Genomic DNA, 27,768 nt, shown 5'->3' with positions numbered 1-27,768 from the left:
AATAAAAGATCAGATGTCAGGAAATGTGAGTGAATTCAAGCAACATTATGTAACTTTTTGATCATAAAATAACAGATTTTAAATCATGTTGATGATACATTGACACCTTGTAATCTGGTGAATGAGTGTCTCTGTTATTCCCACTCTGCTCTTCCTGATGGACAGTAAACTGCTGCTGGGAGTAAAATGCTGATGGGAGCAGAGCTGTGTCATGCTAGAACCAGTGGGTGAGTGGGTCATGTAAGCAGCCTCAGCAGCCTCTATGGACACAGCAGAAAAAACGAAGGGGATGTTGACAGAGGAAGCTAAGAAGAAAAAGGGAGAAAGTCATTGATCAAGAAGCCACTGGACAAGAGTAAATCCAGGACTTACTTTAGTCGTTGGTGAGAGCTTGGTGAAGTAAAAAGCTGAAAGACAGACGCCGAGCTGGGCTTCTTGCTGTTGGACTAATTGTAATATTATCTGGCTGCTATGTCTTGTGTTGTTGACCTTGACTGATGTTTGCCTGTTAGCAAAGCTGTTGAATATTTGATTATAAGTAATATAGTCATAACAAATACACTCGTATAACTGTTTATATTTACCACAGTGGTATAACACTCTCAAGCTCGGGGCACTAAATTTCAAAAACACAGTGTTTTTTTTTTGTGATGGTTCCAGTTACTGAATGTTAAGTGCATTCCCAATGTTGTAAACAGACAAAGGAGCAACAACTCACCATTGCTAATGTTGTTAATTAATAACAAGCTTTGAATTTCTCCACAAGTTGAAACAGTGAAAGTAAAAAAATGGGTTCAACTGTGCCTGCTCTAACATTAGTCACAAACATGAGCATCTCTGGCTAACGAGCTTGCTTCCAAAGCCAAAGAGTGTGTTATTAACTAACTCCATCAGTGTGTGGGATTGCAGGTTCACTTTCACTGTGTGGGAGTGAAGATGTTTTTACATTGGAGCTTAGACATCTTTTCTATCTCCTCATTAACTGATGAAAATGCTGAAAACAGGCTGTTTTTATAAGCTCATGAAACTTTGACCTGTAGTGCAGCATTTTCACATTGTGGTATTAGTACTTTTAGATCTGAATACTTCCTCCACCACTGGTTAGCAGTGGTAGCAGAGTGGGGCTTAACAAACAGACATACAACCAACAAATATGATGTTCTGTTGCTTGAGGTTTCACTGGTTTTTAGCAAGGGTTCATTTTCACATGCGGATCCTGCGCTGATCTTTCCAGAACTCAGCAATCCCTTGAGTTAGCGCTAACTCTGCCAGGTTCCTGCACTCATGGGGGGTGAACCCCACCAATGCGGTGCCCTTCATTCCAACACCCTGCCTCCCTGCCAGCTCTGCGACCCTCATCGTGATGAGGGAAGCTGGAACATGACAGTACAGCTGACCGCTGATGCTGAAAGATGGCCATGGTTCTCCTGCAGTCATGTTACTAGGTGGGGCTCCCTTCACACTTTCCACGTTACAGGCAATTTCCACAGCACCCTCATGAGGCAAAGCTAGCACCTGCACCCCAGGCAAGCCCCCCGGGGTCGACTCCCTGATGGCTGTGGCAATGCTGCGTCCTATGGTGATGTCCTGAGTGTCGATAGTGACATTGCAGTTCATGACATACGGACTGGCACCAACACCTGCACGACATTAACAACAAACTGTTAGACGTCATCTGTATTTGACTTTCTTTGTTAGATCCAGTGCAACTTGTCTATTTTTACTTCAGTAAGTGTTGTCTTGTATTTCCCAGCATTACTTTAACAACCGTTGTATCCTGCCTCTGCCGCCTCCCTGCAAAGAAATGGATCGTGAGTGGACCTGAGGCGATGCCAAATGACGCCTGGGTGGTCAAACAAGCCATTTGTAATGGCACTAACATGTCAATCAAAGCTTCCAGGCTCTTAATTATGCATAACTTCAAGCCTTAATATAACTGGAGCAGTGCAAGCAAAATGTTTGTCAGTGTTGGCGTGCCCACCTGCTCTGCTGTGCTGTGCAATCTTATGCACACTTGTATGATTAGATTATTGGACCCTGCAAACAGTCTAATTTTAACACAAGTGTTTTAGCCTATATGTAAATAACTGATGTTGTGGACTGTTTTTTGTTTTGTATGTTTGCTTCTGTCTGTTTTATTGCTGTTTCTTATTGTGCTATAGACAGTGTGTGTGTGTGTCTCCATAATAAAGCTTTGATTGATTGATTGAATTTGACAGTACAGTACAGTTGTCATGAACGTGGAAATGATCTATAGAGACCAAAAACAGTTTTTTGTACTAGGCTGTAAACATGTTTATTTCTGCTGTGAAGTTGGACATTTTAATATGGGGGCTAATGGAGACTAACTTGATTTGTAGCCAGCCTGAGACTCAGTGGTTTTCTAGTAATAAAACATAATGAAGTTAGTGTGTTGTTTGCACTGTATTTAATTGAAACTTGGGAGAGACAACAAGGGTCCAAGAGCTTGTTTTTGCCCTAGGGGCCCAAAGACAGGTGAATCCAACCATGTTTCTATATAAAACACATACGGTAGATTAGATTTCTTCCTAAAAAGACTGTAACATTAGAAGATATACACCCGATCAGACAACCTGCAGACTGCTGAAGCCTCATATAAACTTCAGATATTTCTCATTTCATTTTAATTGATTTACTCGACCTATCTCATTTGATAGGTCATTTTCATAGAAAACCATTTTTGCTTGTATTAAACATTGCTTAAATCTAGCAATGTGCACGGAGAGTAAACCTGAGTTTTCTGGTTAAGCTATGTAGAGTAATGTTAGTACGCTAAGTGGGGTTAAAAGTTACAACTGAAGCTAATGCTGCTTAACAATAGAGCTAATGAGGGTGTCAGCTAATGTTAACTTGTTTGTAGATTTTTACTCCAGCTGACAGGTGGCTAATTAGCCGCTAGCATTATCTCCTTCAGCATACGGGGCATAGTGTGTTATAACAACCACACAAATCCTCAGATGGAATGGTTGAGCTTAGTTTTACCACCAAGGCAATCCTGCAGAGACACATTTAACCAATGCCCTTTTTAAAGGGAACATAGAGTACTTATGCATATTTGCATTTCATACGAGTAAAAAAATTATATATATATATATACATATACATTAGCCCATTTCAGCTCAGAAATTCCTTTCTCCGGAAGTTCTCAGTTTTATTTAGACATCACCAAACTGTTGACAGCTGCAGACATGATGTTACCTTTACTGCTACTGTGTCATAATGCTGCTAACTATTAGGATGCTCTTGCATGTTTCTCATTTGGGATTCACAGAACAAGTAATGTAGATTTTGTCAGGCTAAGACGGAATCTCATCACAGTCAGTATAGACAGGAGGAATTATTATCGTAAACTTAGTGTTTCTCATTCAGAGGTGCAGCTGAAAGAAGATGAGATAGATGGCCTGTGGTTGTAAACAAACATTTTTGTAAATACAGAGACAAAGTCACCCTGTATTGTATAATCCTGGCAAAGAGACCTAACCTTCCTTTCAGGCTTTTCATATCAAATTTTAAGTACCTGTGAGGCCAAATCTTTTCTGTGGTTGTGGCCCCACATCAGGCCTGATCGCCTGCAAGTCTGGAATCTTCTTGAACCAGCCCATCTCCTTCCTCCTCTGCGCCAGCCCCCGCTCAAGGGGGACGTCTGCCCAGCCAAACAGGAAGGCACTGGTGCCCTGGACCTGCTCTGTAAGCCCCTGAGCCACAGCTGAGCCCACAGAAGTGAGAACACAGACATGGTAGTTAACCAGCACACAGTGCTCCAGAAACATGTGAGCAATAAGAGCATGACAGGCAAAACACACCTGGGGGGAGGAGGACAGGAATTCAGATGGAAAAATATGGACACTTATTACATGCATGCATAAATACAGTTCTTCTTAGTAAGTTAGCCAATTATTATTCTGCAATCACACCACACAGATTAGCATACAGAGCGCATGCAAGCCCCATGCTGAGATACTGCTCATTATCAGCCACACACACAGATTAGTCATTTGGTAAACTGTGAAACTAATCAACAACACAGAAAGTTAAAGATGTCACATCATCAGCCACTAGACACATTCCTAAAGACACTATGGATGAGCTCATTACATTATATTTACATATACAGCATGTCAGGGGAGATAAAGGCAAATTACAGCAGCCGACTGCAGAGGAAATCTAATTCATATGTCACATTCAATCCCTATGTGCACACACTGGATGTTAATTTTATTTAAGCCACTGAGTCGAGTCAAAACACACTCATCTCGTTCGTAAGCAGGTGCTGCACAGCATACAAAACAAGATACACGAGTAATGACCGTGCCCTGAAAGCCACACATACCTACAAGCTCACATACATGCATGCACATACAGTATCTCACCCTGAGCCTCTTTAGCACAGTCCTCCACTCCCACCTCCTCCCCCAGGGGGTAGATGGGTATGAGGTCAACGGCACCCATACAAGGGTGGACCCCGATGTGAGTGCGCATGTCGATCAGACCGCAGGCTTTCTCGCACGCGGACAGCACCGCCTCCCCTAAAATACAACGAAAATGTCTTAATTTAAAGTTTTCTGATCCAAGTCTGCAGAAAACTGATAAAAGCTGATTTATTTGAGGGTAGGAACATACAGACTGTAAACCTCAACAGCTTTGTCTGCATTGTAGGAAGGTTGTGTTCAGGATAAGCATTCAATGAGATAAACGTTTCTCTATGGTCTTTGCCAGAAAAATGTTCATCCCGAATTTTTTTTCTGTTTAAATCCCTGACAAAGCTTATTAAAGGATTTTTATTTCCTCTCAGAGGATTGGAGAGCAGGGGACATGAACTGAATCCCTGCTGTAGAGGCACTGCTACAGAAAGTAGCTGACTCTGCTCTTCTCTCAGGGTTAGTAAGAGAGAATTAATGTAAAAACATATTTCACCACAAATGTAAAAGTTCAGTACTTACTGATCGAGTCGATACTGGCCACGATAGTGACGACAGAGCGGTTGTAGTCCTGGTCATTAAAGATGTTCAGCACTGCTGTCCCCTTTCGTCTAATCCCTGATGAATAATAAGAAATGCCCAGTTCACAATACTCCCACAGACCAGAAGCATTGTGGAGGACAGGTGGGGAAGTGGCATTTTGGTGGTGGTGAAGTGAGGAAATAAATTTAATGTTGTAAAAGAGGACGATCTGCAGTGGTGGAGTACATTTATGCAAACTAAGTACATTTACCCAATAGTACCATACCAAAGTACAAATTCAAGGTATTTAAGGAAGTCAGCTGCATCTTAGAGGCAAATGTTGTCCTTTTTACCTAATTTAGTGATTAAATTGATTGAATTTGTGATTGAATTGAACAATGAAATGCTCCTTTTCGTGTCCTACTTAAGATAATTAATCTATTTAAGATTATGGATCCGAAAATTGTAAAAAGCTGAAAACAGACAGATGATTTTTAGAGATAATGCTGCTACAAAGATATGATGCTTTGGTGTCGAGTATAAAGAGTAGTCAAAATGAGCTCAACTTCACTATCTCCAGATTTTTTTTAATTTAAGGCGTGATACAAAATAAAATTAGACTTGCCTTCAGTGTCGTATAAGGCTGCCTTTGCCACAGTCTCCACCAGGTCTTTCCTATGAGCTTCGGAAACATTGAGAAGACAAGCTGCCAGTCTTCTGCCCAAAGAACTTGAGGCCATGTTTCTGAAACAGCAAGCGTCCTTCTTAGTCTGACCAGCTGAAGAACAGTCAGTCATGTACAATATTCCACACACACAATTATGTGGACAGACATGAAGCCAAGGTGATGAATCTCATACCGCAAGTGCATGAAAAGAAGCGTTACAGTAACCTTTGAAATGAAAAGTTAAATTTATCTTACAGCTAATGTGAACTATGACCACCATGGCTGCTGTTCAACAAAGCTCACACAGGCTCACTTTTAGTGAGTATGGATCATTACAGTATATATCACTATTTTCGTCTTCATAAGCATATGTGTTAATAGTCTAGATATTCTGGCAATTCATGACTGCATGGCTGCCAAAAACCATCAACTGCTGAATGTCAGCATGAATTTTTTTAATGATGATGATGATGATGCCACCTACAGACAGTTTGAGGAGCTGTTCTTTACCACAGGGACAATAACATAAGAGAATACTTGCTTTTGTCTTAACTCAATATTATTATTATTATTATAACAATAATAATAATGTAACTTATTTTGTAGCCTATATCTGTAAAGATAACCAAGACAACACAAGCAGCTTCAGAAAATAACCAGAGGACATCATATTTCCACCTGGAAATATAATACCAGTACCACTGGTGGCATGCAGCCTCTCAGGGTCGGACAGGTGGGGTACACCCTGGACAAGTCACCAGTTCATCACAGGGCACATTGAGACATACTGATTTAAAAATATATAAAGTATTCAAATACTAAAATAATGAAAATAACCCAGAAGATTACAGCAAGAGGATATGTTCATAGTCTAATAAAAGGACTTGTATCAGTGACTGACTTCAGTGTTCAAAGTCCAAACTGGAGTAAACTAACTCGCTGGATTTGTCTGTGGCATGCAAGTCAAAAACATGTGATATCACTCCATAGAGTGTGTCATACTTGCGTTATATTAAATGTTCTTTCAGCACTGACATGTGCAGTACTTTCTCTGGTGCTGTACCGCAGGAAAAATGCGTAGTTCACTTATTTCAAACAACAAACTTCAATGCAGCTGTCACCGATACATGCAGGAGAAAGCTCACAGGTTTAGCATGCGTGGCTAAAGAGTGAGTGAGAGTTCAGGGCAAGATGGTTCACTCCTGTTTGCAAGTCAGAGTGTTAGTCTGTGTTTGTTCACGTTGTGTGAAATGCAAGTCTTCGGTTTAATTCATTTTTAGTTGTTTCAACCAGTAAACAGAAAAAACGACGTCATTTAAAGCGTCAGTTTGTTACATTATCGTGATTATAAAATGAAAAGTGGACATGTCGAGAGTCGGTGTTTCGGTTTAACGAGCGACCATGTTAAATGGTGACCGTCAGCTGAATGCATTCGTGGTTGTCGTAGTTACGACAGCCGTTGAAACGTAGCTGTCAAACAACAGACAGACGACAAACTGTCGTAACTATGACAACCACAGACTGCCACAGACGGTCGACAGTTAACACGGTCACTCGTTACACCGAAACGCCGGAAACCGTGGCAGTTCGCCTTCAAAGTAAAAGTAAAATATGTTATATATGTTTACATATTGAAATGTGTAAAATTAATACGCAAATTATCCTTCTTTTCACCCGTAGTAAAGTGGACAAGTAACACCCGTCTTTATGTACAACTAAATATAATGTACATAGTGATTACTACAGGCATGGACTATAGCTCACATTAAATATGCATGTGCCTTTAATAAATACAAAACACTACTGTTGTTACTTTACATTTGGATCAAGACCATTAATGAGGTGCTACTCAGTGCTCAGTTCAATATGTCTGAGGATAATTAAAATGATGCTGCCATATTGCACACAGCCTGACCCTGTAATTATTATTTTGGTGCCGTGGGGATGAATGGATATTTCTAATTACTGCACCAGTTTTCCTGTAGCATTTCAATCACAATTCTGATTCTGAAAGTATCTAAATTTCTGGCATTTGTAGATATTGTTGATCTGTTAAACCAGCTACAATCTATAGAATGACATCTGTGTTGTTTGAACGTTTATGCTGATGAGTTATGAAACAATAAAATACTCAATAGCCCTCCATTTAACCCATTTGTCACTCAGCAGTACCACAGGTTCAGATATCTGGCTATTATAATCAATATGTGAGCACATGTGTAGTGTCTGTCGTAGGACCGCTCTGATTGGAGGACCTCACGGCAGACCCGCCTCTTTCTCCGCCCTCTTGCTTTGTGATTGGACAGTCGAGTCTCTGCTCATGTCTCTCCATGTAGAGAACTACTCGTACGGCACCGCGAGGGCCGCTGGGAGATAAAGTCTGAACACCATTGAACTGCAGCCTATACTCTCCCTGAAAACACTACAACTCCCATGACCAAAGCAGAAGGGGCAGAGTTTTTAGAGTAGCTGTGAAGAAGCACATTGATGTGGTTCAGCGGAGGATTCAACTCGGTACCTGTCAATAACAGATATGACTGAGGGGACGTGAGTATTTTATTTTATTTAACGACTTATTTTCTGTAATAATAATGATGTTAACGAGGTCATTACTAGCTATCACTGTTGTTCGACAAAGTTTCTCTGTCAAGACAGTAGTATAACGTTATAGTGTAAAAATGTACAGCAGTATATGGTTGTATATATTGAATTAAATATATGTAAATGAAACATTTACATTAGTGCTCCCAAATGTATGCTACTTTAAATTATTCTTCACTATATTTCAGAGGGAAATGTGTAATTTAAAATAATACTTGATAGCTGAAGTTCCAAGTTACTTTGAAATAATAATAATAATAATAATAATAATAATGATAATAATAATAATAATAATACTCTTGTCTGGCAGCCTGTTGCTCAGTAACACTCACTTCTTCTCTTCTCAACTTGTTCTATCAATATCCCCTTTGCTGTTTGCTCCTATGTCACTATGTCCACAGAGGGAAGTGGACAATGAGCCCGCTTACATTGCCCACTTGCCCAGCTCCAGTTCTGGCACGACACTAGCTCCACTCCCCATTAGCAATTGCCCACAACAGCTGCAGTTTACTTTACTTAGTATTGTCAGATGATCTGAAGATACCTGCTGTATCTCCTAGGCACCTGCGGAGGCGAGGGGGGCCATACAGGACCGAGCCAACAACAGACCTGAGCCGCTGGAGGCTGACCAGTGTCGAGGGCAGGCAGACCTGGCGCTATGTGGAAGATCAGGACTTCCCAGACAGAGAGCAGACAATGGTGGAAGCACATTCTCTTGGCTTGGACACAGTAGGTTTTGAAATAAATCACCTGGTTTGTGGTTTTTACTTATTCAGCACTTTTTACTTTGTACTGTTAATTCCACCAATTATCTCTCCACAGAGTAAGTTTGTGTCCGGCTCCCCGGCTGCTCACACAGCTGTAGATGCAGCTCTGAAAGGTATGCTCTTCTACAGCCACCTGCAGGCCGAGGATGGCCACTGGGCGGGAGACTACGGCGGACCTCTTTTCCTGCTCCCAGGTAAAGCCAATTTATCCTTCTCCATGTCTTTATATTTGGCACCTGTAATCTACAGCAGCTGTCTGTTGCCCTTCCATGTAAAAGATAGCTGTTACACTAAATGGAGTGCAGCAGAGGATTTCATAACACCAGTGTTTTGTGTATGTGCTTCAGGTCTCCTGATCACATGCCATGTGGCTAAGATCCCTCTGGCTGAGGCCTGGAAGAAAGAGATGGTGAGGTACCTGCGCTCTGTACAGCTGCCAGATGGAGGCTGGGGTCTGTAAGTCAGTAGCAGAAATTTACTTTTTGCCTTTTGATATCCACACATGCCATTTTATGTTTTATGTGTGTTACGTGTTGTTTTATGTGACCACTAAAAGTGGAAAAATGTCCATACTTTTGACTTCTGTACAAGCATCATTTAGTCATTTTACGCCAGAAATGATAGTCACTGTTCATCATTTTGTTTTTCTTCAGACATATTGAAGACAAGTCCACCGTGTTTGGCACAGCTCTGAGTTACACCTCCTTAAGGATCCTTGGAGTAGAGCCAGATGATCCGGATCTGGTTCGAGCCAGGAACAACCTGCACGGCAAAGGTCAGTCATGATGAAATACCTACAGTCAGCACTGACTACTGGTCATTTTTCTGTACTGATAACACACAGGTAAAGGCATATTTCCTGCATATTTAATGTGAACTATAGTCCACGCTTATATTAATAACTATGTACATTATTAATCATAACTTCTGTGTTTTATATCTCGTACAGGTGGTGCTGTGGGAATTCCCTCATGGGGTAAATTCTGGTTGGCCATTTTAAATGTTTACAGTTGGGAGGGAATGAACACACTGCTACCAGAGATGTGGTAAGTTGGACATTGTCACATCCTATTATGTCCCCCTCCACTATCAGTCATGATTTAAGTTCACAGAAAAAGCTTCAAGATCTCAGCTGTGTTTTCAGAAAACATGATCACGTTGCCCCAATACAAATTCTTATGTCATAGTGACATTAAACTGTGACATCTTGCATTTTCTCAAGATGTTGCTCGTCTTTGCTTTTGGTGGCTAACGCAGCTCATGCTAACAGTGAAAATGAGAAGATGTCTGATCACTGAAAGTTGCAGCCTCCTATTGTTGCCATGTTTTGACCTTCACGTGCACATGTGCACAAAATATTAGATCAAATGACACAAAATAAAACCAATTACCCACAAAAAAATGATTAGGGACATGTCATGGGACAGTGTTTATATATGGGAGACTTTTTTTATTTTCTGATCAAATTTCTGAGATTAAATCATGTCCTTTACAGTGTGACAAAGAAGCAAAATATGTTTCTAGTGTGAATATGTTTGTTCTGTATCAACTCAGGGGTGATGTTTGTATTTTTTCTAATCCAGGCTGTTCCCCACATGGATGCCAGCTCACCCCTCTACCCTGTGGTGTCACTGTCGCCAGGTCTACCTTCCCATGAGCTACTGTTATGCTGTCAGACTGGCCGCAGAGGAAGACTCCCTGGTCCTAAGCCTCAGACAGGTGCACAAACATCATTGTATCACTAGGGAGCACCCTACTCAACCGTTTCACTGCTTCATGTTGGAATAGATTCATCTGGATGGACTTCTGATTTCGCCATAAAACTCACATAGTTGTTAATCTTTGTTGAGATCTGGTGATTGTTAAGGCTGCAGCATCTGATTCACATCATTTCCATACTTGTCAAGTCATTCTGTGATCATTCATGCCTTGTATATCAGTGTAGGAATGTCCAAGGGTTGTATGAACCTTTTCTGTGATCGACCTTTAAACTATTTGGAGGAGACAGACCATTGCAACTCTCAGAAAATGCCTCAGACCAAATTAATATATAGAAATATATATGCTGCAAATACATCATGTTTATGTTATGTTTATAACAGACGCATTACAAAACTTCTGGATCTTTGTTTTATAGGAGCTTTATGTCCAGGACTATGCCACCATTAACTGGCCTGCTCAGAGGAACAATGTGGCAGCATGTGACATGTACACACCTCACAGCACACTGCTCACCGTCGCCTACAGTAAGTTCGCAGAGCACACTGTAGGGTAGAATCTAATGACTGTTAACAAAAAATGTTTTTGTAATTACAAGTTTAGTAGGTAACAGTTTACTCAACACTTTTGCCCATAAAGCTGATGGCACACAAATGTTTTGCACATTGCAACTCAACAGCAAACGCTCAAGTAAGACATGATAATAATTAAAAACAAAACATTAAATGTATCCTTGGTTACGGGAGGTGTTTGTGCAATGATTAGAAGTGTTTAGGAATTTTCCTAAGAGTAACTCTATGAATCACTTCTCTGACCTTCTGACTTTGTTCCTGTTGCCCTGCAGTGGTGTTAAATGTGTACGAAGCCCACCACAGCACCATGCTGAGAGGAAAGGCTGTCAAAGAACTGTACGAACACATCCAAGCTGACGACCGCTTCACTAAATGTATCAGCATTGGACCGGTAATATACACACAGATACAAAAAACACAGATATCAACACTAAAGAAGACAGATTGTGTATGTTGACACAAGCTTTTCAAATCATCTTTTTTTAAATTGACACGGTAAAAGTAATAGAGGATGTGAACATGAAATATTGGCCTTTCTTCTCAGATCTCCAAGACTATCAACATGCTGGTTCGATGGTATGTGGATGGTCCCACCTCTACGGCCTTTCAGGAGCATGTGTCCAGGATCCCAGACTACCTCTGGTCAGTCAGTCGGTCTCTAACAACTTATTAACAAAACAAACTTTGTTCAATCTATGATCACATTTAGGTGTTCAAGACAAACTCTTGTGAAGTATAGGTGCCTGATATTCTGATATGTCGTGTCATGTTTGATGCTGTTATCTCAAGATCAGAAATATCATTATTACAGGTGCATGCCAGTGGTCCTGATGAGTTAATTAACAAGCATCACAAGAAAATAGCAATAAAAAGTTATTACAAGTACAGCCATTCATATGACTGGTAAACTAACAGTAAGTTCTCTGTGTTCCAGGTTGGGATTAGACGGCATGAAAATGCAGGTGAGAATTTTCTCTGGTGGAAAACGGATGGATTTCTTTCAGAGTTTCAGTCCACACAGTGAGTGAGGTCCAATTTAGCTTAATCTGAGTGTTTGACCACTTTGTCCTTTTTTTTCGTGCACAGGGGACCAATGGATCTCAGCTCTGGGATACTTGCTTTGCTGTACAGGCTTTCCTTGAGGTAACGCAAAAATGACCAGCCTCACAAACAGACATAGACACCACTTATTGACTATCTGTGAAACATTTTAGCCACAATATAGCACCCTGACCATACAAGGTGCAGCCATATAGTAGGTTTTGACCTACTCTTATTCTGTATAAATAAATCCTCTGGATCTATTTTAAGTTGTTGTTTGTTGGGGTCTTTCAGGCAGGAGCCCAGGATAACCCCAGACTAGCCAAGTGCCTCCAAGATGCCCATCAGTTCCTCGCAATAACACAGGTACCACGAGTTACATGATTTCTATTATTGAGCAGGTGTAAAAAAACTCTTAATACTTTTCTGCTGTGCAGTGTTTGACTGTGCTTATTTAAGCTTTAGTGATAAGGGTCATTCATCAGTTCGCTCATTAATTGGTGCAGATAGGATGTTTTAAAATCCTTCTCTGAGTAAGTTTTCTCCAGTAGTGGCCAACGGCTGCACTGCCTCTACCAGTCACATGGAGATGTGCGATACCTGTAAGCACACACACCTCTGTGTCACACACCCAACTCAGGGAATATCACTGCCAGTGTTTTAAACCAAAACAGGCACATACACTCACCAGTGGAAGAGTAACTTAATTACCCACCATCAAACTAAAAAGTTCCCAGGCTCGCCATTCCCTCACAGCAGCACACTCGTAGTCTGCAGAGTTGTTGGAGCATCACTCAACTTGTCAAGAAGCTTCACTTGGGTTCATTTTCGTTGGCCAATTGGCATGTACTGAAAGACATGGTTTCTGTGTTGGGTTGACTGATAAATAAACATTTGGCTTCCAGTTGTGCTAAAGATCGAAACATGTGTAATGCAAACTGCTTTCAAATGTTTGATTGTGGTTTTTTTTTTTCACTCTAACAGATTCCCGATAATCCTCCTGAGTACCAGAAGTACTACAGGCAAATGAACAAGGTAAAACTTTGTCAATTTATTGTCTGAAAAAGTACATATCTTGGCCTGTTGGCATGTACGTGTATGTATTTACCTCCTGCATTTTTCTGTGTTTGTTTTTTGTGTCAGGGAGGATTCCCCTTCAGTACACGTGACTGTGGTTGGATCGTGGCTGATTGCACAGCGGAGGGCCTTAAGTCTGTGATGCTGCTGCAGGAACTCTGCTCCTCCATTAGCGAGCCTATCCCTTCAGAACGTCTATATGATGCTGTCAATGTGGTGAGTGTTAAAGGTTAGGCAAGAAGACTGATACCACTCTCATATCTGCCCATAAAAACGGCAAAATCAGACAGCGATCCAAACTGCAATCAGAATCCTTCATGTTCTTCACGTGTGCTATGGAAAGTTTGCTGCTGTCATCTTTCAGCATTACAGCTCTTTTACTGTGTCTGTCGTCTCCTCGTAGCTGCTGAGCATGAAGAACCCTGACGGTGGATTCGCGACATATGAGACTAAGAGAGGAGGGAAACTCCTGGAGCTGCTTAACCCCTCCGAAGTGTTTGGTAGGTCTCTTGAAAGCGCTGTACAGTCAATACCAATTTATTGTTATTAGTCTTAAAACCACTTTCAATCCACCGTGTGTACAAAATAATTCATATATGTCCATGTCTGACAATTAACAACAAAGCATTACATAAAAATAATTATGTCGTAATAGAAGCATCATGCAAGTTTGTTCCTGAGTTAACCTGCAGCGTCAGTTCACCATGTGACTCAACCTGCAAATATGAAAAAGAGAAACAAAATATTGACGTGGAAAATATTTTTCCGTTTCACTCTGGATATGATGCAATTTTATGGTCAAAATGACATTTCTCCCTTTCAAAAAGAGGATGCAGCATGTGTTGTGAAATGTGATGTTTCTTACTAACACTAACACACTGTGTGGCACAAACAGGTGACATCATGATAGATTATACCTATGTGGAGTGTACCTCAGCTGTGATGCAGGCTCTGAAGCACTTCCAGAAGGCCTACCCTGAACATCGTTCTGAGGAGATAAGGTATAATAAACACAAAGTGTGTGTGTGTGTGTGTATATATATATATATATATACACACTGTAGCAAGTACTATCAATGAAAAAAGGCCACTAGAAGGGTGAGTAGGCGCTTTACACTGACTCATTCAAATCAAAAATACCACAGTCATATATCAAACAAAATATTAAACATAGCGGTTGTCTGAATCCTACAACCAAGTGAACAGGTAAATAAAGTAAAACCACACAACCACACCCCCTGTGCCAATTACTTGAAGTTATAGTAAACAGAAGAGCATGTGCAATCTAACAAATAATATCTACATGCATACTGTTTTAATTACCGAATGACACCGAAACCTGATGAAATGAATGAAACATGCATGATCATATTAGCTGCCGTCCGGTTTCTGTTTGATGACTTTCATCAACCAAAAAATAGTCTCGTCAGAATCTGAATCAGAAACTCTGGAGGGGTGAGGTGAAGGTTTTCTGTTGCTCTTTCAGCTCCACTCTAAGAGAAGGACTGGAGTACTGCAGGAAGGTGCAGAGGCCTGACGGATCCTGGGAAGGGTGAGACTACACTTGCTATTTTGCTACCTGATATCCTCCCAGATAAACAGGTAATGCTAAATGAAATAAAAAATGATTTTTACGCTTGTGCTCAGGTCCTGGGGAGTGTGCTTCACATATGGAATATGGTTCGGCCTTGAAGCCTTTGCTTGTATGGGGCACATCTACAAGAATGAGTAAGAGTTTTACACAATGATCATTGACAACCCAGAACAACATGTATATTGTTTAAAACTTGCCACACGGGACATTTATGAACCCGCACCCTAAACACATATTTTCACTGTTTTGCCTCCGTCACCAGGTGTGTGTGTGTGGAGGTGCAGAAAGCTTGTCAGTTCCTGCTGGACCGGCAGATGTCAGATGGAGGCTGGGGGGAGGACTTTGAGTCGTGTGAGCAGCGGTGTTACATCGAGAGCAGTGCTGCTCAGATCCACAACACCTGCTGGGCTTTGTTAGGCCTCATGGCTGTCAGGTAAAGCTAGGCTGTCCAAAAAGAGCTTAGATAACAGTGTGCAAACAGGAAACAAGTGTGTATGGGGTGAAGTAATTCTTTAAATTCAATCAAATCATTCTGTGTGCATGACCAGGCATCCTGATGGACAGGCCATTGAGAGAGGAGTACAGCTGCTGATTGACAAGCAGCTGCCCAACGGAGACTGGCCACAGGTGATTCTCAAATATCTGACTGACTTACTGTGCCATCAGTACAGCTGGTAATGTGAGCTTTAATGTCTGATTTTTATCTCCCTCCCCAGGAAAATATTGCAGGTGTGTTCAACAAGAGCTGTGCAATCAGCTACACCTCCTACAGAAATGTCTTCCCAGTCTGGACCCTCGGACGCTTCTCAAGACTTTACCCCAGCAGTCCGTTAGCTGGGAAGGTCAAGCTGTGAAGACCTTTTAAGACCTTCATCAGACTATCTGCCAGCAAACAAAATACAACGAGAGCCACAAAGTCAGACAATCAGTGGAAAGTGTTTGCTTTATTGACACTACCTGAAGCGCCAGCCTTCACAATTATGCATCATTTCTATGTGCAGCCCAACATCACTTCAGCTGTGTTTTGAGAGTGAGGTTCATCAGATAAAGAAACACATTTCATTCTTTGAATTGTTTTCTATGTGGAAATTCCAGGATGGCTCATCCACCAGAGCTACTGCTGCTATCCAAGACGCCCAGTGAATGTGCGCTGGTTTATAAAGTGTATAAAAACATGGATGTCGATGCCTTACATCCCTGCTCCTCCCTTAACATCTATATTTAGAATAAAGCATTTTTTCTATGGTATTATCTATACTGGATGTGTTTTTGATTCATGTATTTACTTTACAGGTGGGAGAGCAAATATCAAACACAGAGCATATATGGGAATAAAGCAGTTTTTTTTTTTGTGCAGCAATGTGACACATTGTCTTTCACATTACATTGCATGAGCAGTGATGTCCCATGATGTTTTAACCTTTATCAGACTGAGAGTTGGCAGAGCAGGCACATTTTTTCACTCACACTCTGCACCGCCTCCCACTGCACATAGCAACAGCTATCGGTATTAGTTTTACTGTATAGCAGTTGCTAGGGAAATCAGCATAGTAGAGAGGTCTGCTTGGTGAAGTTGCTCAAGTTCACTCATTAAATCTTTATTAAATTATGTCTAAATCTTTATTGCATGTCTGTATGACCCAGGAGAGAGAGCACTCCTCTGTTGCTCTTTCTGAGTTTTCTTCCATTGTTTCCTCATTAAAGTGTTTTTTGGGGGAGTTTGTCCTTCATCTGAGGATAAAGGGTCTTAGGTGCTGTATCTGTTGTACATTCTGCCCTTTATTATACCCTGGTTTATTATGTAGAAGCATATTTAACTACCAAAGCTCCAGTTTTTCACCCTTTATCTAAAACTGCTGTCTGACACGCCTGCATTTTTTAAGGCTGAAAGGTCGTAAGGAAAGTTTTGAGATGGTTTATTGATAAAAAAGTGAGCGTGTGTTATTTATTATGGGAGTGTCATGTAAGTGTTTATTTGTGTAGCTTAGGTTGCTTAGGACTGCAAAAGCCGTCAAGAAATACAGCTAGACTATGCAACTGGTTAAGTCAGTGTTTTTTTGTTTTGTTTAGAGTTAAAGCGTGACCAGATGCTGATATGAAAACTGGTTTTATCTCACCTCTCCTCGCCTTCTCTGCAGGAGGAAGAGGGCAGGAACTAAAGCTGAGTTCAGAGTACATTTTAAGGTAATTCAAATATTTCTGTAGATCAGTCACAAACAACTCGTACTCGTCTAAATAATGAGAGCTTGAGGCTTGGCTCCATAATGACTTGAACATGGGCCTAACTCACTAAAGACTTGACTTCAGACTTGACCTCATAAAGACTTGACTAAATCTGAGCCTTGACTCACTAAAGACTCCTCGACTTGACTTGACACTCAAAAGTGGAAACGTGTGAACCTTGTAAAACCACATTTGAATACTTTACTTATTAGCTTTTGGTTATGTAAAAGAACTACTGTTAACACATTCAAAAGGAAACTGATAATGAGTATCAGACTATAATGAGATTTAATAGTTAACATTCAGATACCTGAAAGACTGATCTTTGAACTTTGGACTGAACAAAGTCAAATTTTACCACAAGCTATTTTTAAGACCATACTGAAAGCTAATAAACTATTTCTTAATTATTGCTTTGTTTGTTATCTACAGTGAGAGCACCACAAGTTGTTACAATAAAAAATAGCTTTCATAGTTTTTTTTGATTTGTGGACGAAGGTAAGCATCACAAAGCTACCTGTGAAGATGTACCTTGAAAATCAAGTGAATAAGCAACTTATAGGCAAAGAAAACAGACTAAACTCAAACTGAAAATCTTTCTTCACTCTGATAACATCACACTGGTTGACGTGAGGAAAAGGTTTCGACCAAACAGGCTCTGTCAAACATGCTGTGCAGAGGACAAAAGAAATCAAGACGAACACATTGTCTGGGTAACGTGATCTGTATTTGTGTATTCGACTGGAACTTGGCATTAGATATCAGATAACCGATGTTCACAACAACAAGATGTAAATGTTATTTTTAACATATTTTCATATTATTGTTATGCTCCATCTTCACATAGCAAAGAATTTCTGATGAGCTGCTTCAGGTTGAGGCGTGGCTTTACATAAAAGGAGCAGCAGGTAACAGCTGCGTCTGTAGGTTTGCAATCCAGGAGACAGTAAGTTCACCTCTAAGACTCTGACGATGATGTGTAACTGATTTCTTTAAATTCAATTATTGTTTGAAAGGACATTTATTCAAATCATTTTCTTCATTTTAGGGTTCGAAGTGTTAAAATGGATCGAGGTAAATAACACAATTGTTTGCTTTATTCCAAATGTATTGAATGTGTATTGTTTGTGACTAAATTAAATCATTTTCAACTAATTATTAAGATCGCTGTGGTGGAAGAGGAGGCCATGGTAAACATGGTGAACATGGTAAACATGGTGAACATGGTAAACATGGTAAACCAGGTGGATGCCGTAGACACAAACGTGGACCGAATGGGAAAAAGAAGAACAAGAAAGGCCACAAGCATAAGGCGTGTCACAAGAAGGGGAAGGACTGTCATGGGGTAAGACGTGGACTTTGTTCAGATTTCAGAGAAAAGTGAAGCATGAAAGTTTAGTGCGATTGAACTAAATTAAAACTGATTGCAGGGATAATCTGTTATTGGTGTAAAATAAGTGTTTTTTAAAGGATAGATCAGTGAATATGTATGCACTTGTGCAGGATCTCCATGCTACACTTCCATACAGTTGCACTTGGATGTTGCTTATTGGAGCAGTTGAGGGTTTAGTGTCTCAACGCGGACAAGCTGCTCTTTCCCTCTTTATGCCACAGAAGTAAACACTACTCTGCTTTTACGAGAGACAAACTTATTCCTCTTTTGCTTGTTTGTTTTTTCATTCATGTTCATCCCGGCTGTAGTCCTCCAGCAGCTCCTGTAGCAGCAGCAGCAGCAGTGACTCTGACTAGATGAAGACTCCTGGATGAGAAAACAACCAGGAAACCTTCATCCTCCTGCCTTACACAAGAATTTCAAGTTCTTAGTCAAAGTTTTTTGTATCTCAAAAGTGTGTATGTTCTTGGAATAAAATACTCACCCAATCAATAAAGAAAAAACAGATGGTTTGCTCGGCTGCGTTTGATTTTTATAATCACTGCATGATATTTAAAATCTCAGTTGGAGGTTAGGGTAGGTGGTGCTGGGGTTTGGGTGTGATGTGCAATAGTGGTGTTGTTGATGCTACCACCAGATGGCGCTACTAAGACATTTAAAAATCCTTTATGTAGCTGCTTTAAGTATCTTAGGGTGTATAATATCCATAATTGTGTTTAACAAGAAAAAATAATAATTAATTGGTTTAAAAACTCCACATTGCTATCCATGATAAGATGAGTTTACCTGATATTCTTCTTATTGTTGCTTATCTGGTGTCACATGATGACAAAAACATACAGTAAATACTTATGTTATAAATATTTATGGGTCATAACAAAATCTATGAATCAAAAGTGCTTGTTGAAAAGGCTCACAAAGAATTAATAAAAAAAAATGTTGGTGGGCATTCAGGCTCTGCCCCTGATGATTTATTGTTTCTGTCTGATGGGCGTCTTCCTATAAAAGCAGAACCAGTTCACTGCTGTCTGTGGATCTGCACTCCAGCACTCAGTAAGTTCACTAGTAGCTATCTGGGTATGATTACTATAAAATATATGTGTGTGTGTGTGTGTGAGTGTGTGTGTATTGATAGATTGATGATCTTACGTTTCCTTTGTTAACTGTATTGCATTATTCTGTCATCATGCCATTATAAGAAACACAAACTCTACTGATGTCTTTATACATCATCATGTGAGACATTTATCACAAACTGCATGATCCAAAACTTCTAATCTGCAATGATTGTTTTCTAATATTTAACTAAACATTTTCCACAATGGACTGCACTTTCTTTCTTTATAGCATTTTAGGTTTTAAAGTCACTTCAATTTTAAAAAGTTTATTTTCTTATGATCAGGGGGGAATTGTGTGTAACTGAGTGGCTTTTTTCATTTCAGGGTTTGGATCTGATCTGAAATTCTAAAATGTGGATGAACGCAAGTAAATAACTCACTCTTTGTCTTTTTAATTTTTCTAAAACTTCCTCCCCTTTATTTTTGTCAAACCTGAATTTTGACATCCACTAAAAGAGAAAATGATGAGCACCACTTTTTTTTGTTTGACTAGGAAACCAGCATCCCTCTGGCTGTCGTCCTCAGTCAACGTCTGGAAGACACACTCTACCAGGCCCTGTCTCACCCCAACCCTGCCCTCCTCAGCCCGCCACATGTGCACCTACGTGCAATCCTGTAGCCCCACCTTGTGGAGGGTGTGAAAGCCATGGTTATGGTCATGGACCAGGGCCAGGTTGTGGGTACCAACCTAGCCATGGGCATGGTCATGGACATGGGCATCATGGGCATGGACATGATCATGGTCATGGACATGGGCATCACGGACATGGACATGGACATCATGGGCAGGGACATGGGCATGGGCACGGGCACGGGCATGATCGTGGACATGGTCATCACAAACATGGTCATGGCCACAGGCACAAGCATGGTCACGTGCATGATCATTGCCACAAGAAAGGAGGGAAGTGTCACGGGGTAAGATCTAGTTGATTGATTGAGTCCTTATTGTGCCAAAGTAAACACTGTACTGCAGTCCACTGACAATGAGTAATAGTTACACGTGAGCCATAGTGAAGTGAACCAGATTCACTTACCTAATAAAAATGTACAATTAGAAAAAGAGGATGTAGAAACTGAGCATGGAGTGTATTTTTGTGTTTTTCTAAAAAAAAAAATCTGATCACACCTGAGATTTACTCTAGTGCTGCTGTTAGACTCAGTTGGCAGTTTGCGTCATTAGGCCTGTAAGTAACACGTTACAATGACAACAATAGATATTTTTCACTGCAGTCATTTTGACATGAAATAGTCAACTCAGATGTTTCTAATGATACAAGGTTAAGGTTAAGAGATTTTCCAGTGAGCCAACGTGCTTCACGGGTGCACCCGGACTCTGTTTGACCTGAATCAAACCTTAATTAGTATCACTGGTAACACCCGTGCTTACCCTATGACTTCATGTCAAAATAACTGCTATAAAAAAAGGTCTATTGTCCCCAGCTGAAGTACTACTTGGTTAAATATGATGAATATATACACATAGAGCACCATAAAGTGGTTGTAATCAGTATTTCTAATAATAATTGATCAAAAGCCTTTGTAATGTGATTTTTAGCCTTTTAGCATCTTTTAACTCTAGTATAATTTTCTGTCGCTGCAGGCAGTTTTCAGTGAAAAATGAAATGAAATTGAATGCACAATAATAACTTGTTCACACAAGATTTAAAAATATAACTTCTGGGGCTCTGTACAAAAGAAAAGGCAAAAAGGGTTTTCTTAAAGAATTCTTTTATAATTGAGATAAATTAATAATAAATTATGAATTCATAACTTAATTAACTGACTGTTCGATATGTCATTAGTAAATGAAATGACATTTGTCTCTGCTGTAGTCCTCCAGCAGCTCCTGCAGCAGCGACTCTGACTAGCTGAAGCTGAAGTCTGGACGGGACTAGAATGAAGACCAGCTGCTACCTGGAAATCTTCATCATGTTGCCTTTTATGATAAAAATCTTTTGATAAATGCAAATTTAACGTCAGGTTTAACTGTCAGATACAACATTACGTTGTATAAAGTGTTGAACCGATACATTTTACAGTGAAAATAACTAAAAGCTTGTATCAAATACACAGCAATGTTACAACGTGCAACATTATGTATGTTTTTGATGTATTAAACACAGATTATAATTGTTACCTTGTGATAAACAACATCAAACTGCCTTCTGTTTGTTATTAAATCAAGTAACCTCAACAATACTTTGCCTCTTTATTCTCTTTTTCATTTGACCTCATAGTTTCCTATTACACTGTTTGAGTTATGTATCGGTGTGTATTTATATTATCTTTATTTACCCAGGGAACGTTGAAGACCTTTGTTCAGTGTTGTTCACTAATAGCTGCACACCCTGCCGCTCCCCAGTACATTTACTTGAATCCATTTTTAATAAATGTTTCAATATGCTATCTCTGCTCTCTCAATATAATATTTTAATCTTTTACATATAGATTAGTGTGTTACAATTGAACTAAACTAGAGCCGCTCCTCCTTTTGCACATCACAATAAAGCAGAGCAGCTTGTGCAGGGCAGCTGCTTCTGCACCACCTCGTTTGGACTGAAACTTTCAAACATGTTGCACCTTTGGCCCGACTCCAATCAGTTCTGTGTTTGACTGCTGAAGTACAGTGTGCAGTACAGTGCACTTCATTCATTTAATTATTTATTGGGATCAACATTTATCAGTTCTCCAAAGAACCTAAAAAAAGGAAAAAAGTGTGAACTTAACAAACTTTTTTTTTGCATTCAGTTTCCCAAACAGCAAAAAAAGTCTCTTAAGGATAAAAACGTTCTCCGGAGAAGTTATTAAGAACCAGGTTTTTCTTAGAGAGCATTACTATAACAAGAAATGGCAAAAGCAGCCAGGTATAAAGACCAGATAATAAATGACTACACTACTAATATATACACAGCAATAACAAAAAAGTAATAATAATAACAATCAGACAAATTCCAAAACAGCAACAATTAAAAATAAAATCTATGTGAGATGCTATTTTTGTTTTATTGACTGTTTTAAAGAAAATAAATAAGAAATAAGAAGAAATATGTTTTAAGTTTGTCTTATTACACGGCATAATAATAATTAATATCATGTTTAAACTTATACATTAACCATAAACCATATATTAATGATTTAGTTGAGTGTTGAGCATGTGCAGAACTGATCAAACAATTAAAGAAGACACTCAAATCAAGTGTTATGAGAACACATTTGCTAATTAAACAAGATTGATCCATGTTGACTGTATGTTAAAGATTATACGTACACACCCACTGAGGTCACAAAGTGAAAAATGTTGTGATGGGAGTTCAGGAAGTTCTGCCCCCAGATGATGTGAAGCACATAAAAAGCATCAGCAGGTGACGGCTGCATCTGTGGATCTGCTCTCCAGCTCACAGTAAGTTCACCTCCGAAACTCTGCGGCTCATTTTTAGATAGAAGTTTGTTTGTTTTGTTCTGAAAAACAACGAGGTGTGTCAATCTAAGGGTTTTTTTCCCTGCTTTTAGGATCTGTAGTTTCATCTGAAGTTTAAAAATGTACGGAAACAACCAAGGTAAATAACACAACCTTTCAAATATAGTGAATGTGCATTAACATTTATTCTACTGTATGGGTATTTATTTGGTTCTCCTTGTGTTTAGGGAACCAGTACCCACCTGGTTACCCTAACCATCCTCAGCAGATGCCAGGGGGATACCCTCCAGGCACCGTCCGACCACCACACTACCCTAACCAGCCCCACGGTCAACCCGGAGGCTACCCCGGACATGGACCAGGACCTGGTTACGGTCCAGGACCTGGTTTCGGTCCAGGACCTGGTTTCGGTCCAGGACCTGGTTTTGGCCCAGGGCCTGGACAATGCCATGGACAGGGTCATGGTCAGGGTCATGGACAGGGCCATGGACATGGACATGGACATGGACACGGACACAAGAAGCACAAGCACAAGAATGGTCACAAGCATGGCAAATGCCACAAAAAAGGGAAGGACTGTCACGGGGTAAGATTCACTCATTTCCTTTATGTCAGTTTTGTAGATGATTGAAATGATTCATTGATGTCTGTGTGTTCTTCCTTGCTGTAGTCCTCCAGCAGCTCCTGCAGCAGCGACTCTGACTAGATGAAGACTCCTCGAGACAACTTGGTAACAGGAAAGCTTCATCCTCCAACCGTATTGTTGTTATTATAATCAGTATGTCACTGCCAAACTTCAACATATAATCTTAAAAAGTGTATTTGTATCAACAATGCTTGATGTTTGATTCGGATCAGCCACTTTTCTTAACATTTCAAAACTTTGGTGTACAGTAGGAGACATTATTGTATCCATCATTGTGCTTGTGAGCAAAAATTAAAGTGCTTTGGTAAATGCACATTAAATCAATAATGCAGTGTTTTGCCTTTTTATTGCATTTTCTGTCTGTGCTTCTGAACACACACTCTTTTGCTCCTTTGGCCAATATAACCAGGGTGTGCTCTTTATTTGCTCAGGGAAGGTTGACTGAACACATTTGCCAGCACACCTCGGTCACAGCAGTACATTACATGATGGAAAGGTGCAGTCAATCTAATCTTATTTTGATAGCCTGTGTAATCAAACACTGGTTCATGTTAATGTGCAGCCTTTTACATAATACGTTTGCTAATCTGTGAGGGCCTCTAGTATCTGTAGTCAGTGGTAGTCAGAGGATTTGGAAAAGATTTGACTTAAATGAAAATACTAAAAGCCTGCATTCATAATTTTACTTAAATACAACTATAGTAAATATAAGTATAGTTTACGTGGTAAAACAATTTAAACTTATACTGATTTAAATTATGATATGATTAAGTAATGATACTTAGTTTGTCTCTATTAATGTTGAAATATAATAGTTTATAATAATAATAAAACAGTGTTACATATTAAAATAATGTAGTACAATAATAGCTCAGTATAATATTGTATGCAATATCAGAATCAGAAACATGTTTATTGCCAAGTAGGTTTTCACATACAAACAATTTGTCTTGGTGTTTTTGGTGCATAAAAAACATTAAAATATGAGGAAGATAAAAATCAATCAGTAGAAGAAATAAATATATGTACAATATGTTTAGAAATGAAAAGAGCTGTACAGTTTTGTGCAGGAATGTGCAAAGTATTCACTAGGTAGGTGAGAGTCAGAAGGGACTTGTTGACAAGGCTCATCAAAATATAAGCAGGGGCGCCGCCAGGAACTTTGGGCTCCATGACAAAATTTGGTTTAATAATTTTATATTGGTGTTTACCTATTTTTGGGGCCCCTGCCAGTCGTGGGCTCTTGGAATTGTCCTTACTTCCCCCTGCCTATACGGCGCCCCTGAATATATATATGGTAAGGTGAAATCGTTTCAGTCCAGTCCAGGGTGTAGCCCAGCTCTCGACTAATGTCAGCTGGGATAGGCTCAACCTTCTGATAAGGGCAAGGCATTTTGAAAAATGGATAAACACTCATACATTCATAGTAAAAAAAAAAAAAAATCTTATCTTAAAATAGGACAGTAATATTAACTGAAAATGTAACAAATAATCATGTTATTATGGAAGTAATGTGAGTAAATAAGTCAATGATGAGTTCTAATAATACTAGTAATACATAGGTAATTGTAATACATTATACTATACTAAATATATTAGAATATATTAGAATATCTTTATCGTCATTATGCAATGCATAACAAAAATTTAAGTGCCATCTTCAGTGCAGGAGTACAAAAAAAACATAGTATGAAACATAAATAAAACATAGATAAAAAGGATAAAAAAACATGGAAAAACTAAAAACAGTGCATACATCCACATACATACAGTATATACAGAGCAATTATTCCATGTGGTCATCTAGGGCAGTTATGGCCTGTGCATAGAAGCTGTTTTTGGTCTGTTTGTGGGTTTTTAATGTTCAAATAGGATGTGGACTCGGTGGGATGGGTCCTTGATGATGTTCTGGGCTCTTTTGATACAGGAGGAATTGTTATGACAATATACTTGTATATAATATAACAGCAGTAAATAGTTAACACGCAGGAGTTGCAGCACCTCCTCTCCACAGTGTGGCGGAAACACCGCGTGCACTTCAGTCTTCCTCGGTGGTGCATACGCCCACCATTACGTCACCCGGCCGACCAATCAGAGACAACCCGGTGCGTCTTTCTAGGAAGTAAACCATCGCAGATGGAGGAGTGAAGAAATCAGCTGCAGCTGAAAGTCACGGAGTGAAAATGTCTCTGACTGTCCTGACGTCTGCGCACAGGTACGGGTTCATATAAAGGACAGCTGACATGCTGACGTCAGATCAGCTGCTGTAACAGTGTCTCTGCTCTGCTGGTTTATTGACAGTGATTGTGAGTGTGTTCAGATGTTTTCAGCCTGTAGAGTTGGTAATGTTTGCCTCTGTCCTGCAGGCTGAGCTCCCTCTGCAGACTGCAGAGAATCCGGGGACACATGGTGAGCAGACCCACACATGCACCTACATGTTAATGAAGGGTTAGTGAGGACTGGAGGAGGCTGATCCCTCAGTGGTGGAGTGGTTCTCATGGATCAGGGTCCTGCATGATGTCCACTGTTACTACTGTCATTATTGCTGCCATATCTCCATTACAGTTTATATAGTTAGTTCATGATCTGCTGCTGCTGTGCATATGTCTCTCCATCTCTCTCTATCTTTAACCCAACCGGTCACCAATGAGATTGGGTCTTCCCGAGTTTTCTGCCTGTAAAGGAAGTTTTTCCTCGCCACCGTTGCCAACTGCATGCTCATGGTGCAGTGTTTTTTGAATTTAGTCTTAGTCTTAGTCTTGTTTCACAGTTCATTCTTAGTCTTAGTCACTTTTAGTCTTTAACAAATCATTTTTGTTAGTCATATTTTAGTCGACTAAAAGTCTCAGAATTTTAGTCCAGTTTTATTCAAAATGAAAATGGAAATGGGACCACACGTCCAGTCTCTTTTTCCTTCCCAGCACGATTGCTCTGTCCGTACTCCGTGTTTCTCCTGCATGCTGTTTGTTTTCAAGCCACAGGTGCAAGAGCAGCAAGAGGATCTCAAACGTGTGGCCATGACGTTGCTACAGTAAAAGAACTGCTGGCACAAACACGTGACAGCAGGACTGGAGGATGTGGTGACGTCGCACGTTTCAATAAAGTAACAAAAGAAAGAAAAAAAAATATCAGTCGAACAAACAGGAAAGAAATGAAGACAACATTACAAAACAGTCACTGCGAGGTAAAACCATCTCTGGGTCCCTGAGAGTTGAGGGACTTTTGCTGCTATCAAATATAAGGAACGGGCCAAAGAAAACAATGACTGCAGTATTTAGCATATAAGTCAAGATATCAAGATATTCAATTCGCTGTACCAGGACACAGGACATAAACGCACAAACAAGAACAACAGTCGGTCTGTGATGTAACACCTCCTAGTATTTCATGGACACGACACTGCTGGCTTAATGTATAAGGGATCTGAGTCCCTTTAGAGGCGCTGATCAGCAGACAGGTCTACATGAGAATAAACTAGCCCACAGCTTTCAAATGTGAACTGAAATCTGAACAGACAAATTGTTGCTACAAAATGTTACATGTGTTTTATGCACTGTGACTTGACTGTGAATCTGTATTTAATGATCCTGATGATCCTCTACAGGATGCCCTAACTGTTTCCAGCTCATCAATTCAGTTTTATTCATATAGTGCCAAGCATAACAAAAGTTATCTCATGACACCTTTCATGCAGAGCAGGTCTAGACGTACTCTTCATAATTTATTTACAGAGACCCAACAGTACACCATGACAGTGTTAATTTCTCAGACGAGACGAGACGCAATATGTCCGTCAACGTGCCTTTTTCCCTTGACTAAGACGATACAATGTTCTAAAAACACTGACGAAAAATGTGCCAATGTGCGTTTTTGTTGACGAATAAAAACGAGACGAAAATGTCATGCAAGAAAAAAAATAAACAAAAACGTCCTCCTTGTCTCGTCTACTATATAAGAAAAAAAGCAAA

At 39.9% G+C, this 27,768-nt stretch overlaps 4 protein-coding genes and 1 long non-coding RNA gene across 7 annotated transcripts in view; 4 read left to right on the top strand and 1 right to left on the bottom strand.

Moving 5' to 3' along the window:
* Positions 1-718: 718 nt before the first annotated feature.
* Positions 719-7,022, bottom strand: ftcdnl1 (formiminotransferase cyclodeaminase N-terminal like 1). 2 transcript variants are annotated; one of them, XM_010733146.3, is made up of 6 exons: positions 6,631-7,022; positions 5,587-5,705; positions 4,962-5,057; positions 4,392-4,547; positions 3,539-3,727; positions 719-1,640 (listed from the first exon to the last, which is right to left on the bottom strand). In XM_010733146.3, the coding sequence occupies exons 2-6, from the start codon at positions 5,699-5,701 to the stop codon at positions 1,204-1,206; spliced, it is 993 nt and encodes a 330-aa protein (XP_010731448.3). In that variant the 5' UTR covers positions 5,702-5,705; positions 6,631-7,022; the 3' UTR covers positions 719-1,203. The 2 variants fall into 2 exon arrangements, with proteins under 2 accessions (XP_010731448.3, XP_027142053.1); XM_027286252.1 differs by lacking the exon at positions 3,539-3,727.
* Positions 7,023-8,049: 1,027 nt separating this feature from the next.
* On the top strand, positions 8,050-16,254 carry lss (lanosterol synthase (2,3-oxidosqualene-lanosterol cyclase)). 2 transcript variants are annotated; one of them, XM_010733147.3, is made up of 22 exons: positions 8,050-8,175; positions 8,790-8,958; positions 9,052-9,190; positions 9,344-9,452; positions 9,650-9,771; positions 9,946-10,042; positions 10,580-10,715; positions 11,134-11,242; positions 11,560-11,678; positions 11,832-11,929; positions 12,222-12,249; positions 12,374-12,430; positions 12,623-12,694; positions 13,313-13,363; positions 13,472-13,621; positions 13,809-13,905; positions 14,301-14,406; positions 14,892-14,957; positions 15,053-15,133; positions 15,262-15,432; positions 15,548-15,626; positions 15,716-16,254. In XM_010733147.3, exons 1-22 carry the CDS (start codon positions 8,162-8,164, stop codon positions 15,851-15,853), a joined length of 2,208 nt encoding a protein of 735 aa, XP_010731449.3. In that variant the 5' UTR covers positions 8,050-8,161; the 3' UTR covers positions 15,854-16,254. The 2 variants fall into 2 exon arrangements, with proteins under 2 accessions (XP_010731449.3, XP_027142043.1); XM_027286242.1 differs by lacking the exon at positions 8,050-8,175 and having other exon boundaries at positions 8,906-8,962.
* Positions 16,255-17,920: 1,666 nt separating this feature from the next.
* On the top strand, positions 17,921-19,128 carry LOC104920783 (uncharacterized). Its single transcript, XR_797053.3, has 5 exons — positions 17,921-17,935; positions 18,070-18,168; positions 18,271-18,296; positions 18,386-18,567; positions 18,924-19,128. It is a non-coding gene; the product is annotated as an uncharacterized LOC104920783 (long non-coding RNA).
* A 3,921-nt stretch (positions 19,129-23,049) lies between these two features.
* Positions 23,050-24,109, top strand: LOC104920785 (holotricin-3-like). The gene is made up of 4 exons (XM_010733148.3): positions 23,050-23,136; positions 23,247-23,293; positions 23,382-23,740; positions 23,825-24,109. Exons 2-4 carry the CDS (start codon positions 23,275-23,277, stop codon positions 23,858-23,860), a joined length of 414 nt encoding a protein of 137 aa, XP_010731450.2. The 5' UTR covers positions 23,050-23,136; positions 23,247-23,274; the 3' UTR covers positions 23,861-24,109.
* A 1,775-nt stretch (positions 24,110-25,884) lies between these two features.
* The window catches only part of hibch (3-hydroxyisobutyryl-CoA hydrolase), a 34,190-nt gene continuing 32,306 nt past the window's right edge, over positions 25,885-27,768 (top strand). The window contains exons 1-2 of the mRNA XM_010733149.3: positions 25,885-26,015; positions 26,167-26,209. Of these exons, the coding sequence (XP_010731451.2) occupies positions 25,984-26,015; positions 26,167-26,209 (75 nt within the window). The 5' untranslated portion in view covers positions 25,885-25,983. The remainder of the gene's footprint in view (positions 26,016-26,166; positions 26,210-27,768) is intronic.

Source organism: Larimichthys crocea, chromosome I (assembly GCF_000972845.2).
Source record: "Larimichthys crocea isolate SSNF chromosome I, L_crocea_2.0, whole genome shotgun sequence".
Classification (NCBI taxonomy): domain Eukaryota; kingdom Metazoa; phylum Chordata; class Actinopteri; family Sciaenidae; genus Larimichthys; species Larimichthys crocea.
The sequence above is the reverse complement of the archived record's forward strand: the minus strand, read 5'-3'. Positions and strand labels throughout refer to the sequence as shown.

Excerpts from the sequence above, each read along its gene's own strand:
- lss (XM_010733147.3), top strand. Across the intron at positions 12,431-12,622 it reads CTGTACAGGCTTTCCTTGAG|GCAGGAGCCCAGGATAACCC; the intron begins GTAACGCAAAAA and ends GGGGTCTTTCAG. Across the intron at positions 15,433-15,547 it reads TTAGGCCTCATGGCTGTCAG|GCATCCTGATGGACAGGCCA; the intron begins GTAAAGCTAGGC and ends GTGCATGACCAG.
- LOC104920785 (XM_010733148.3), top strand. Across the intron at positions 23,741-23,824 it reads AAGGGAAGGACTGTCACGGG|TCCTCCAGCAGCTCCTGCAG; the intron begins GTAAGATTCACT and ends TCCTTGCTGTAG.
- ftcdnl1 (XM_010733146.3), bottom strand. The coding sequence starts at position 5,701 with ATGGCCTCAAGTTCTTTGGGCAGAAGACTGGCAGCTTGTCTTCTCAAT. Across the intron at positions 5,058-5,586 it reads AGCCTTATACGACACTGAAG|GGATTAGACGAAAGGGGACA; the intron begins GCAAGTCTAATT and ends ATTATTCATCAG. Across the intron at positions 1,641-3,538 it reads GAAAAGATTTGGCCTCACAG|GTGTTGGTGCCAGTCCGTAT; the intron begins GTACTTAAAATT and ends AATGTCGTGCAG.